The sequence below is a fragment of the Lithobates pipiens genome, unplaced genomic scaffold (assembly GCF_037356315.1).
Source record: "Lithobates pipiens isolate NorthernLeopardFrog02 unplaced genomic scaffold, aLitPip1_a1.2 Scaffold_23, whole genome shotgun sequence".
Taxonomy (NCBI): domain Eukaryota; kingdom Metazoa; phylum Chordata; class Amphibia; order Anura; family Ranidae; genus Lithobates; species Lithobates pipiens.
In genome coordinates, this window is record NW_027507785.1 from 119,849,206 (window position 1) to 119,861,857 (window position 12,652).

The window sequence follows — 12,652 nt, forward strand, 5'->3', positions numbered from 1 at the left end:
ATGTTACAAGATGTCAACCTTATTTTGTGCCTCTGCTAAAAAATGTTAAGCATGTCTCAACATAAGAGCTTGTATATATTTAACCTTACAGGACAAGTTAGAAGGCTGGCCAGAGGGAACTCTGTGGCGTGCCGAGGCAGGTAGGGTGGCCACTCCACTCTTCTTTGTCGGGCGCTCAAAGGGAAGTAGGTGAGGGGCCAGTCAGCCTGTGGGGTGGGGGGCACAGTGGAGAGTTAAGGAACCATTGCACAGGGGAGATCTGGAGGATGTTGCAGGCCCCCAGGCAGGGGGGTAGACAGGTCTATCTGGTGGTTTTCTCTGCCCACGCACAGATGCTGTGCACCCTGCGCTGTACTAGGAGCATGATAGGGGATGCAGCCGCAAGTTGGGGTCACTGCGACTCAGTGCAGTTGGGGCTCTGTTCTGTTGGGTGCTGTGGAACTAGGAGCATCAGTTTAGAAAAAAAAAATGCTGGACTGGGACTTGTAGTGCATGGCTGCACAACTCCTCATCCGTCATTTGCAGGTCCATGTTGTGCATCAGCCTCATGTTGCTGCATGCAGGCACAATTTGTGGTGGAGGGGTGCACGCACAGCTTGGTTCTTTTGTCAATCTCAAGCTCATAGAGTGGGAGGGGTGGGTTGTTACTCAGCATCCTACAGACTGGGATGGGGAGCAGTACTGCAGGGTCCTTTTACAGCTGTTACTATGCTGGGCCATCATCTGTCTGCCATACCACACCATCCATATTGTGGGTGGTGGTGGGGGGGGGGGGGGGGTCACTGGTTAAGTTTTATTCATGTTTGCTGCTCAACATAAGTGACCTTTTCTCCATATCTCCATTTTTCTATTATGTTGTTATACCCCTTGCTGATAGGATGTACTTGCATATACCTGTTATATTCACAGGTGGACTCCTGCTTTACATTAAAGTCACCAAGGTGGGGGGACTTTCACACAAGTACGGTGGATGCATTTTTTACATTCTCATCTGTCTTTCTTGCGAAGGTGGCAGCCAGGTGGGCACAGTTCCAGGTGGTGACATGCTGGAACAACATTGACATGGGACTATTTTGCAGGCATTTCGCTAAACAACAATCTCCTGTGTGCATTAATTGTCAGTGGTCAGCAGGGCACATGGACAAACTGGGTAGGCCTATCCATTACCTGGGTAAGGCTTAACTGTGCAACAATTATAATTATTCAGGTTGCAATTACAACCAATGCGGACTCCTGCACGTCTGCGCCAATTTCCTCAGAGCTCACCCCAAGTCCATCTGTCTTGTCAAGCCCTGTTCGTCATGAGTAGGCCAAGTCAGTGTCTCCTTGCTAGGGACTTATTTAGAAAATCACCCATCCCCAGCCTTCAGACGGTTCCTGCTGGATGGATTTTCAGTAGGTTTTCACACAGGCCTCCTTACTCTTCCAACTTGAGTCTTTTGAGTAATTTGTTGTTAGCAGACAGCCACACTAATCAGTTACTGGAGGCAGAAGTTTCATAGTAGGTGAGGTTTAAAAAAGACACAAGTCCATAAAGTCCAACCTATGAAAGTGTCCAAGGGGTTTGTGATTGGTCCGTTTGTTTTGCCACCAATTTGTTACAATTTGTCTGCGCCTCATTTATCTCACATCCCAAGTCTCAATTCCATGATTCGCTCGGAGGAATTTTCACTGAACATTTATCCATGGATTTGGCTATCCAGCATATTCTACAATTAGCCAGGGGGACTTGGTTATCCAAAGCGGATATTACCGATGCGTTCAAGCTACTTCCTATCAAACCTGTCCTCTGGCAATGGCATGGCATCAAATGGTGAGAATGTTAATATTTCTCCACCAGGTTAACATTCGGGTCAAAAAGCACTCCTTGCTTGTTTGACATCTTTGCCCAAGCACTCCATTGTATCTTAGGTAGCTGCAAAGGTTGTCAGGGGACAGTGCATTATATAGACTATTTCCTGCTGTTAGAAGACCCTGGTTGTCTGCCCAAGGATCCGCAGTCTCTTACAGGGCATTTTTCTGAGTTAAACGTCCTATTGGCTGCCCGTAAAGTGGAAGGTCTGGCCAATATAAATTTTTTTGGCATTACTCTCATCTCATGATTGGGAGTTTGCCCAGGGATACGTCAGACTATCGTTTTGTCCGGTCCCCTGTTCCAAAAAAGAGAGACTTAAAGTCGCTTTTGGGGATTCTGAATCATGCCATGATAATTATTCCAAGGGGTAGATCTTTGTTTCCCAGTTACTGGCCCTATTACCCCTGTATCAGAACTCTGACTCGTCATCAGGTTGCAAGCTAATGCACAAGCCGACCTAATCATGTGGGACCAGTTCTTGTGTGATTGGAATGGCATTTTCATGCTCATTCCACAACCGACGAGCAAGTCTCCAAAAGTGTTTCAGACGCCACTGCGTCAGTCGGTTTGGTGGACATTTTTTGTCGGAAATGGTTGGTGGCCCTCGGAAGTATTTTGTTTGCCCAAGTTTGCTCATACTTCGGCATTGTTTGAAAATTACCCAATACTGGCGGCAGCAGTCACATGGGGACCAGTTTGGTCAGGAACTCAGTGATTTTCTTTACTGATAATTTGATTACAGCCAAAATTAATAATAAAGGCAGATCGGGGTCCTTTCTCATCATGTCCTTCATGTGCAGGTTGACATGGCTAGGCTTGACATACAAGTTTCATTTCCAGGGATAATTCATCAGTAGAAATTACAATGGTGCAGACGATGCATTATCTCGACTTAAAATGCCTACATTTTTCTTACAGCATGCGGAAGCAGAGCTGGTGGGCAAGCCGGTTCCTCCTTACTCCCTGCTGGTCATGGATTAGTCATGTTCTGGCTAATAGTTCACTATCAAGTAATACACTGAAGGCTTATACTATGGGTTGGAAGATTTTTCACAGGTTCATGACTATCTACCCTTGCAGTTGCCCCGAGGACATCAATTATTTGATGGCTTTTGCTGCATATTGCATATGCAACAAATTGGCCTTATCCACCAACACCATCAAGTTGTATCTGTCAGGTGTCCAGCACTTCAAGTCCCTGCAAACTCCTGATAATCTGTCCATTTTTGTCCATTTAAAGTATTACAGAACCAATAGCAACTGGTGTCCGGTTGAAGCGTTTGACTGTCCCTGTAATCACTCCACTGGAAAGCCCTTTGCTCCCTTTTCCCTCTCACCTCAAAACAGTTCAGGATTTTAAATTGCAAAATTAAGCTTAAATCCAAAACAATTTTCTGTAAATTCATTCAGGATTGGGGAAGCATCTGCAGCTTTCAAACAGGGGGTCCCTTCTTATATTATCAAGTGGGGCGCTGGAGTTCCTCCTGTTACAGCAGATACATACCAAAACTGAAGTAATCCGGGCATTTACTACTTTACTGGACCGATTGTTGTTACCCAACCTTTATTTCATTTCATATCATACCTACTTTTGTGTGTTTGCCCTCTTTCAGATGTACTGACGAGCTAGACCAAGGCACAACTCAGGTCTTGGTAGTTAGGGTTATCGCTCTCCAAATGAAGACTGACTAAAAGTATATTTTTGAAAGTAATTTGTCATCCTGTTTCAAAAGGAATTGGCTATTAAACTTTCTAAATGCAGGTCAATAAAGATATGTTTATTTTCTACCTGCTAGCATGTTGTATTCTCCGACCACCACCAACAGCTTAACGAGCCCCTAAACACCACGCCAAGTGTTTTATGGGATTCAGCTAAAGCTGGCCATAGATGGTTCGAGTCCTGGCCAGTTTAGCAGGGACTGGTGGATTGTACCCAAGTTGATCCATCAATTGACATGATTACAACCAGCATGTTGGATTTTTAAATGCGATTATTGCCAGTGGTTGTGGTCGCTAGCAACTACTATATTCCCTCGACAGGGACTTCACACAGATCACATAGGTGGCAGGGAGGAAGGGACGAAGAGAGAGGGAGACAGATGCTGTAAAGGATGATGGAAAGATTAAACTGACCACGATGTCATGGATCGTCAGTTTTTTTAAGGTTACAACCACTTCCCCTCATTCTCTGTATGGAGGTAAAAAAAAAAAACTTATGTGCACCCCCTCCCCTCTTCCCCCTTAAATACACACTTGAGCCAGATCTCGATCCAGCACTGTGCCTAAGAACAGAGGAACTTCTCTATCTTTCTCTCTCCCGCTTCATTAGAAGCAGCGGGAACCTTTGGCTCCTGCTGCTGTCAACCAAATCCAGTGACGAGGGAACAGGGTCAGGGCCGAGTGGCACTATCTGCATCAAAAGACACACACAGCACAAATGCCACCATAAGAAGCGACTTCCTATGGGGGCACACGAATAAGGGGAGAAACCCAGAGTGCCAGAAGAGAAGAATTGAGGCTGCTCTATGCAAAACCATTGCACAGAGCATGTAAATATACCATATTTAAAAAAAAAAAAAAATGTTACAATCACTTTAATGAGGTCTATAACTAACTGGCTAGGATAGCATCTTCACTGATTGGCTGAACAGGTTTCATAGGTTTCTGCACAGCTTTTATTCTGTTGACTCAATGTGTGGTTACTTTGCACAATATAAATTCTCTCTCCCCTGAACAGTTATGGGCTCTGCTATACAAGCCCTAGCAGACACTAACAGCGTCACAATTTCTGCTGCAAGTCATCCCATCTCTCCTACATGTGTAGCGTTTGCGGGCTTTGCTTTACTAGCCTTGTCAGGCACTGACTTGGGGTTTGTATTGAAGAGCCTGCAGAACAGCCAATCAGTGGAGAGGTTTCATAGACGTCACCAGTCCTAAGCAGCTTGACATCATGGTATTTGTGCATTGAAATGATTGCTTAATGCAGGTTGCTAGTATTTTACTATTGCACTGGTAATCTAAAGTGCAGGAGGTTTGGATTGCCACTGGATTAAGAGATTTTGGGGTTTATTTACTAAAGGCAAATCCACTTTGCACTACAAGATCAAAATTAGGGGAAGCTCTGCTGATTTCTATAATCCAAACACGTGCAAGCAAAAATGCTGTTTTTTATCTTCCTTGTATGTCCCCCTCAGATCTACAGCGACTGCACTTCCAAGGGCACTTGCGGTGTAAAGTAGATTTGCCTTTAGTAAATAAACCCCATGATTTTCATAAAAAATGTATGTTTTCAATAAAGAAATCTTTACTACTACTTACTATATTTGGTCTTTGTAAGTACAGAACAGTTTTCAGAGCACTGATCAAGAACCATAAATGGTCCAAACAAGTTTGGGCAACATTCCAGTTTGATGCAGGTTTTCCTACAGAAGTCTGACACCTGGTCTGATGTTCTTATCAGTTCTACTGTGGCACGATATGTTTTTCCTTTATATCTGAAAGACAAACATAATATAATTCAATGACTTTTCACATGCCCACCCTTGGTCTGTCAATGGTGAATAAAATGGGTTTACAGAACCTAATCCATGATCCAAGGGAAATGTATTACTGCTTTTTGTATGAATGTTATGTGACCACACAGCTGGGATATAAGGAAAAGCTAGGCTTGAGCCTCACAATCTTATATGTGCCTGGACAGGCTTTTGGCATCCTCTGCTCCTGAAGTCCAAAAAAAGTCACATCCAACTGACTCATTTTGCACCACTGTCCTAGGTCTATGACTCTAAGCCAGTAAGAAAAGCTGTGTAATACCTGCCAGCAGCCCCAGGCTCCCTCCTACTGCCAGCATTGGTGGGTCACATGCACTTTGTAAAATGCAGGATGTGTGTTTAGAATCTGTGTACAGTATTAGCAACTAGTAGGAACTTGAGGCTGCTGACTGGATCACACAGCATTTCTAACCAACTCATGCATGAAAGGCATTCTAGTTGCTTGTGAAGTGCAGAGGGTTTGACTGTGTCAAAAAAGGTCTTTAACTGGTTTCTGACCAGCCGCCACAGTTATACTGCAGCAGGATGACTCCCCTGGGCAATCCGTCGTAGCTGTACATTGGCTTTTTAAGACGCAGCATGTCCCTGGAGCCGATGCAAGTGCCCGGCGGGTGCGATGACCGCTGGGCAGCCGGGATCGCTCTTAACAGAGCAAGAACCGGGATCTGTGTGTAAACACACAAATCCCGGTTCTGTTAGGGCAGGAGGAGACAGATCGTGTGTTCCTAATAAGTAGGAACAACGATCCGTCTCCTCCCCTAGTCAGTCCTATCCCCTCCACAGTTAGAACACACCTAGGGAACACAGTTAACCCCTTGATCGGCCCCTAGTGTTAACTCCTTCCCTACCAGTGACATTTATACAGCAATCAGTGCATTTTTATAGCATTGATCGCTGTATAAATGTCACAAAAATGTGTAAAAAGTGTCCAATTTGTCCACCGCAATATTGCAGTCTCGATAAAAACAAAAAAATAAATAGCTGATCGCTGCCATTACTGGGGAAAAAATAAATAATAAAAATGCCACAAATCTATTTTGTAGACTTTTGTAACTTTTGCCCAAACCAATCAATATACGTTTATTAAACCTGGGATTCCCACTTTTGTCAGGCCATTTATGGTGCCAAGTTTTATTGTACAGCAATGATGTGTGAGCTATCCGATTCATAAGGAGATGGTTGATGTGGCAGGGAATGTGGCTCTGGCGTTACTTTTTTTTTGGGGGGGGGGGGGGGTTATAGTTGGTTATATGACGCTCTAGCTTCTCAATCCAAGTATGGACATTTCCTATTCAGCATTGTGACACTTTCGCCGGCTCCAATGCACATGCACAAGGTTTCGGTTTAGTTTTTCAGCTGGAATTCGGTTTGGCGCAGTTGATTACTATTTGTTATCCCGACCCGCCACCAGGGCATTCCCATTACTTCACCTGTAGATTGCATTAATTAGGATGCCATTTTGGCGCCAAAAACGGCTTTATATTCAGTCTGAAATGTAAGGGCTGATTGAATAGTGCTATGATTGCAGATGGGAGATATGGGTGAGTTTATTGGAGGCTCTGTTAATGGATAGATGGTTATGTTCATTATGTGAGCTAATTTCAGCTCACTATATGTGCAATTATGTATTCTATAGATCTTTTGAATGGTGAACTTTGATGGAAGATGAGGCAGGAGACATTGGATATAAAGCAATAGCAACAAGGTGCATTGTTTCTATTGTTACTAGTCAGATGGTAAGTTTCCATCTTTCTATACTTGGCCTTGAGGTAATTTTCTGCCTTTATTAGCACCTCTGTTTACATTTATTGAATGTGAATGGAAGTACTCTTGTGTATTTATTATTTGTAGTGAATATCGATTACCCTGTCTTTACAAGTGAGGGAGCAACTGCATATTAAACAGCATCACTAAAGCTATATCTCCATAGCATTGAGGTATATAGTTTATTTTTCATGTCTGTTTTCATATTTTAGTGGAGGTATTAACCATATCCTTATTATGTGGAGCATTGATTACATATTGGAATTTTCTTAGGGACCTAATGTTGAAGGAATTGCAGGGTCCCTTGTTGATCTGTTGCTTGGTTGATATCTATACCCCCTCTCCTTCCTTTTTCAACTAAGACCCGATCCTTTGTAAGTACTTCAGTGCTATGGTGAGCCTACAAACCTATGTCTAATGTTTTGATTCCACGTTGAGTCGCATTTTCAGAATAAATCAAATTGTTTTGATAATTAAAAAAAAAAAAATGTTGATCTTTTACTTATAGTGATTAATCCTGTTTCCTAAAGATACTGGTTGTTGGATCACTCCCTTATGACACCTGGCACATCATTTTTTGTGGGTTCCTCATAGATATGAGTCCCGTGTATACCATCTTTTATCTTATTGGATAACTTTTTTGAAAATAGTTATGCTCTGATATAATCCAAACATAAATAATGCTTATAGGTCTTTCTCTGTCTTTTGAACAGAATCTCTGTTTTAAGTCAAAAATATAAGGTCCTAAACAAAGCAAAGATGTGAAACACGTTGACCTTTAGACGTTTGTATTAACAGAGTTTTGTATTGATACCAAAGCATTTTTCTAATGATTTTACATTTGTAAAAAATGATGTTTATCTTTTATAATAAAGACATTAAGTATTATTTTTGTCCATATGTCCCTTACTAGTACCGTTAGCCCTTGTACATACGGTCGGACATTTCGACAACCAAATCCGTTGGATTTTGTCCGACAGATTTTGTCCAAAACTGTTGCATACACACAGTTGGACAAAGTTGTCAGAAAATCCGATCGTACTTAACGCAATGACGTTATTTCGTTAGGACAGGACTATGTTCAGGCTAGTAGCCAATAGCTTTGGTCTAGGAATTTGATCTGAGCATGCATGGCACTTTGTCCGATCAGAATTCTCTACACATGATCGGACAAAGTTTATAGCCCAGCTGGAAAACTTGGTCCATTGGATACTCCGACGGAAACAGTCCAATGGAGCCCACACACTGTCGGATTATCCAACAACACGGTCCTATTGGACATTGTCCAATCAGAATGTCCGACCGTGTGTACAAGGGCTTAAAATTAATCATATCAGTTTCATCTCTTAAAATACTGCATATATATATATATAAATATTGCAATTTTTTTTACCGAAAACATGTAGAATACTACATATCGGCCTAAACTAAGGAAAAATTATTATTATTTTTTTAATTGGGATATTTATTATAAAAAAAAAAGTAAACTTTTTTTTTTCAAAATTGTCGCTTTTTTGTTTATAGTGCAAAAAATAAAACGCAGAGGTGATCAAATACCACCAAAAAGCTTTATTTGTGGGGAATAAAGGGATGTAAATTTTGTTTGGGTACAGCATCGCTCAACCGCGCAATTGTCCGTTAAAGCGGCGCAGTTCCGTATCACAAAAAATGGCCTGGTCAGGAAGGGGGTAAATTCTTTTGGGGCTGAAGTGGTTAAAATACACTTACTTGGCTTTTAGTATCTCAGCATGTTGAGGCCATGATGGCTCATCTTGTAATTCTAATTCACGTAAAACCCGGCTGGGTTTGTAAGCAGCATTGATGAGTAAAGAAAGGACCTGTAGTAAAGCAACACAGTATGTTTACTTGCAGCAGCAAACATTTTGATTAGCTTGTGTTCTCAGTATTGTCATTCTGACAGAAATGCACCACTAAACACTAAAGTAAAATCACAGAAAATGAATATTTACCTGAGACCATCACTGTCCAGCGATGTGCACGAGTGCCTCGGTCACCTGGCACTCTTCCTCCTGATTGGATGAGACACAGCAGTGGCGCCATTGGCACCCGCTGCTGTCAAAGTCAGACAATCAGGCGAGGGAGGGGGCAGGGCCACTCCATGTCTGAATGGGTACGTGGAGCTGCACCTCAGCTTGGGTGTCCCCATAGCAAGCTGCATGCAGTGGGGGCACATAATAGAAGGGAAGGGCCAGGAGCACAGAAGAGAGACCCGAGAAGAGGAGGCTCTGGGCCGCTCTGTGCAAAACCACTACACAGAGCAGGTAAGTATAACATTTTTTTTTCTTTAAAAATAATAAAGAACGAGACTTTAGTATCACTTTAACAGGGGAGAAGGCCTTCCTTCCCCATCACTAAAAAGGCACATGCCTATATCTCATTGTGTAGGTGAGCTCTGCCGGTTTCCTGTGTTGTACAATTAACGTACTGTATATCATTTTGTAACCCTACCTAGAAATGTTCTCTACATTTTCAAACCAATAAAAAAATACAGTGCAATTTGCAATTGTTCAAAATAATTGTGAGCCAAACATTTCAAAGACACTACCTAATATGCAATAAGTACTAAGAAAAGCAGTTTGTATAAGTAACAAAATCTGGTATTATGTACAGCATAAATATGTATAGTATCATGACTGACAAAGCCTGACCTGACCTCCTACTGAATTGGTTATCTGCTTTGTGTCATCTATTCAGACAGTGTGAGTGAACCTGAGGAGTGTGTGGTTTTAAGTGACAATATTGTCTTAGCTTTTTAATCTCCGTGTAGTCTGATTTCACGTTGGTTGAGACTGCGGCTGCCTTATTGCCTTCCTCCATTCAAAACTTCTCTGGGGTCCTTTCCTCCTCTGTGCTATACCTGGTGAATATTTTAAGAAATTAATTAAAGGTAAATAAAAAATGTGAAGTGAATGTTTAATCACATGCCGACCAGCTCACGATGATATAGGTCGGCACAATGGCACGGCAGGGCAAATGGGCGTACAGGTACGTCCCCTTTAAATCACGGCATTGTGGGCACGTGCATCCGCCGTGTGCTTCGTGACTGTGGGTCCTGCGGACTCAATGTCCACCGGGGGACTGCAATAGTGTCACGGAGTGGCAGAAAGGGAAGATGCCTTTGTAAACAAGGCATTTCCATGTTCTGCCTAGCAACATGACCAAAATCTACTGCTCCCTGTCATCGGGAGCTGTGATCTCTGTCATGTTCTAGTGAAGCAATCCCCCCCCTACAGTTAGAATCACTCCCTAGGACAAACTTAACTTCTTGATCACCCCCTAGTGTTTAACCCCTTCCCTGCCAGTGTCATTAACACAGTAATCAGTCCATTTTTATATCACTGATCGCTGTATATATAATGGTCCCAAAATAGTGTCAAAAGTGTCCAGCATAATGTCGCAGTCATGATAATAATTGCAGATAGCTACCATTATTAATAATAAAAAAAATTAATAAAAAGGCCATAAATCTAGCCCCTATTTTGTAGACACTAACTTTTGCACAAACCAATATACGCTTATTGCGATTTGTTTTTTTTAACCAAAAATATGTAGAAGAATAAATATCGGCCTAAACTGACAAAGAAATTTGTTTTTTTATATATTTGTGGGGGATTTTTATATATTTTTTATTTATTATAGCAAAAAGTAAAAAATATTGCTTTTTTTTTTCAAAATTTTCGCTATTTTTTGTTTATAGCACAAAAAAAGAAAAACGCAGAGGAGATTAAATGGCACCAAAAGAAAGCTCTATTTGTGGGGAAAAAAAGGACGTCAATTTTGTTTGGGTGAAATGTCGCAGGACCGCGCATTTGTCAGTTAAAGCGACATAGTAGCGTGTCACAAAAAGTGCTCTGGTCAGGAAGGGGGTAAATTCTTACGGGCCTAAAATGGTTAAAGCGGAGGTCCACCCTAAAGTGGAGCTTCCGCTCATTGGAACCCTCCCCCCCTCCAGCGCCACAATTGGCACCTTTCAGGGGGGAGGGGGGTGCAGGTACCTGTACAGTACAGGTATCTGCACCCACTTCCGGCATATATATCTGCAGAATATACGCCCCTTTCCGCAGATATCTACGCCCCTTTCCGAAGGTCTCCCGCTGTCTGCTGGGAAACACACGGATCCCAGAGACAGCGGGGACCATCCTTATTGCGCAGCGTGACTCGCGCATTCGCAGTAGGGAACTGGGAAATGAAGTCGCAAGGCTCCACTTCCTGATTCCCATAGCCAAGATGGCGGCGGCGGCAGCACCCGAGAGATCGGCTTCGGGTGCCGACATCGCGGGCGCGCTGGGCGGGTAAGTGTCATTATTTTAAAAGTCAGCAGCTGCAGTATTTGTAGCTGCTGGCTTTTAAAAAAAAAAACGGCGGACTCCCGCTTTAAAGAAATGTGTAAATGTATTGCAGTTTACTATAAGAACTGTGTTCCAGTGGCGTGTATGATCATCATTCCGTATGTCACATTGAAAACACAAATCTCACTCATGCATGTCCAGGAAATAGTGACTACATCCTTAGGCCCCTTTCCCACGTGTGCTCCGTATGTCAGTTTTTCATCCATCCATTGACAGATTAAAAAAAAAACATGCATATGGGATAGCAGACGTTAGCAGAAGATCATCCACTGACATCCGCCAACATGCGTCTCCGCCAAGCTTCAGATGTTAGCGGGACAATCCGCTTACATCCAATCCACTGACATTTGTTTTTAAACCCATTTTATTCCCTCTTCATTAAACACACTGTATATAGCTGGTTGCCAAGAAGGGTGCCGAGAAGCCGGCCACTGCGTCCTCGTCAACCGATGAGTCATCAGCTGATAGCTAAATGTAAAAAAAAAAAAAAAACGGGTCTAGTATGGATTTGAAGGGGACCCCCCACGCCAAAATGTAAAAAAATTAATTGAAATAAAAAAGGCGTGGGGTCTTCCCCAAAATCCATACCAGAACCTTATCAGTCTGCATGCCCTCAATGTGGGGGGGGATTGGGTGGCGTTGATGGAGACAAGGACCTCTTCCTGGCAACAATGGCCGGTGGTTGTTGAGATCTACGGGCAGGGGGCTTATCGGAATCTAGGGACCCCCCTTTAACAAGATCCCGGGTGTCCCCCCATGTGCATGAGTATCGGGTACATACTAGCCGTACATATTCACCAAAATGTCAGCGAAAGGTAAAAAAACAAAAAAACACAAAAACCCAACAGATGGTTTTGGACAATTCCTTTATTAATAGCTCTATCTTCTCCCGCTGCCATCCTCTCAGCTGCCATTTCTTCTCCTGCCACCATCACTCCCTACACCTTCTCTCCCGCCACCGTCTTCCCACTAAAAAAATTAAAAAGCCACTGCTGTTCTGTTGCCATCTTCCTCTGTTGTGTTGTGTTCTGCCATCTGTTATATAGCCATGGGACGTGGCCATCAGATGTCACAAAGGCAGGCTCTCTGGATGACTTCATCAGATAGCCACG

General features: G+C 42.9%; 1 protein-coding gene across 3 annotated transcripts in view; it reads right to left on the reverse strand.

Moving 5' to 3' along the window:
• The window catches only part of SFMBT1 (Scm like with four mbt domains 1), a 268,417-nt gene that overhangs the window by 10,830 nt on the left and 244,935 nt on the right, over window positions 1–12,652 (reverse strand). For all 3 annotated transcript variants that reach the window (XM_077452272.1, XM_077452270.1, XM_077452273.1), the window contains 2 exons: window positions 8,899–9,008; window positions 5,174–5,349 (listed from right to left, as the gene is read on the reverse strand). In XM_077452272.1, coding sequence (XP_077308398.1) covers window positions 5,174–5,349; window positions 8,899–9,008 — 286 coding nt within the window. The remainder of the gene's footprint in view (window positions 1–5,173; window positions 5,350–8,898; window positions 9,009–12,652) is intronic.